The following is a 1,510-nucleotide window of genomic DNA, read 5'->3' on the forward strand; positions in this document are numbered from 1 at the left end:
GTTGTGTAAGTAAAGGTGCAATCATACTAAAGTAGCTACCAGAAATAAATCAATGGAAGCATTTAATTCCCCCAGTATGACTGGAGATACAGTTGTTATTATGGATTTATTACTGGTAGACCTTCTAGGGTAACTTCACCTTAAATTATAAGTTTGTTTTGATGTGATATTATGTATAAATCTATGTGAGTATTCTGAATGCTTACTCTATAAACTGCCACAATAAATAATTCAAAATCAATGTAGCATTGCATTGTAAAATTATCAATTGGTGGAAATATGTTTTTTAATGTACATTTAGCTATGTTGCAGCAAAAATAAATATAGTCTTCTGAAGTGTACCAGTCTTTACAACCTCTTATTATCCACAGAACATCCCTTTTCTTAATTATCCTGCACAGAAATATTTCAAAGGTGATCTTGATGAGGCAGTATACCTGGTTCATCCTAAAGTGTCAGGTTTCTCATTCTTTTTTTACTGCATCAGTGGTTGATTTACTCATGCTTACTCCTAAATATAACAATGTGTCTAACTCTCAGAAATGCATGTAAAAATGAGTCATTAATATAAATAGGAATCCTATTTGTATGTATAAGAATGCTAGATAAAGCAAAGAACTTTAGCTGTGATCCTCCATACACTGATCCACAAGCAATAATAAGAATGCAAGATGAACCAATGGCCTTACCTTGGGCATTAAGATGAGCAGTTTCCAGGGCCCCCATCCATGCATAGCGGTATCCAAGTCCATCTTTCATGATGATATCCACATCTTCTGCACTCAACACACCACTTTGTACAAGGTTGTTACATTCATTCAAGATGGCATATCTAGGATGAGAAAGGGAGGTGGATCAGTTTGGTTCTACATTGTATATGTTAACGAAATAAACAGAATAAAACTGAAATACAGACATTAATATGTAAGGTTTCAAGATTAGTAAGTGAAAAAGTAAACAATAAATATCAAAATTGAGCTGACAGAACAAAAAATGAAGCCTAGATAGTTCAACAGCAAAACTTCTCAACATCTTTTGAAGATAGTTACAAGAATAACAATTAAGCAAACTTTATCCAGAATGCATCTTAAAGCATATTTTCAGTTAAAAAAACAGTATAACAAGTTAACTGTAAGAAAGAAGAGGAAGAAGAAAGATTTTAATAATTAATGGATTGAGGTACTAAATGTATTGCATTCCTTTCTGCTGTAATATTTCATATATTTATATGAGTCTAAAAGCAAAATCACTGCAATCTTTGCATGGTAATCAGTGGGGGTGGGAACTCACTGGATTCGATTGAGTCCAAATCCTTGCAGCTCCCTGGTAAAAGTGACAGGTGACTGTCCAATCTCCTTCATTAAGGCAGTTGTTCGAGAAACCACCTCCTTTGATGTCCAGGGAGCAGGAACAACTTCAACCATGGGCACATAGTAAGGGGGATTCACCTAGAAAACACATCATGCCACAGGAAAAATATTTGAACAATGAACCTGCCTCAGTTATTAGA

At 34.4% G+C, this 1,510-nt stretch overlaps 1 protein-coding gene across 1 annotated transcript in view; it reads right to left on the reverse strand.

Moving 5' to 3' along the window:
- Positions 1-689: 689 nt before the first annotated feature.
- Positions 690-1,510, reverse strand: part of LOC119590590 (lambda-crystallin-like) — a gene marked incomplete at its 3' end in the record, with an annotated part of 5,671 nt that continues 4,850 nt past the window's right edge. Inside the window, 2 exon segments of the mRNA XM_037939266.1 lie at positions 690-832; positions 1,291-1,448. Of these exon segments, the coding sequence (XP_037795194.1) occupies positions 690-832; positions 1,291-1,448 (301 nt within the window).

This window comes from Penaeus monodon, chromosome 27 (genome assembly GCF_015228065.2).
Source record: "Penaeus monodon isolate SGIC_2016 chromosome 27, NSTDA_Pmon_1, whole genome shotgun sequence".
NCBI classification, from domain to species: domain Eukaryota; kingdom Metazoa; phylum Arthropoda; class Malacostraca; order Decapoda; family Penaeidae; genus Penaeus; species Penaeus monodon.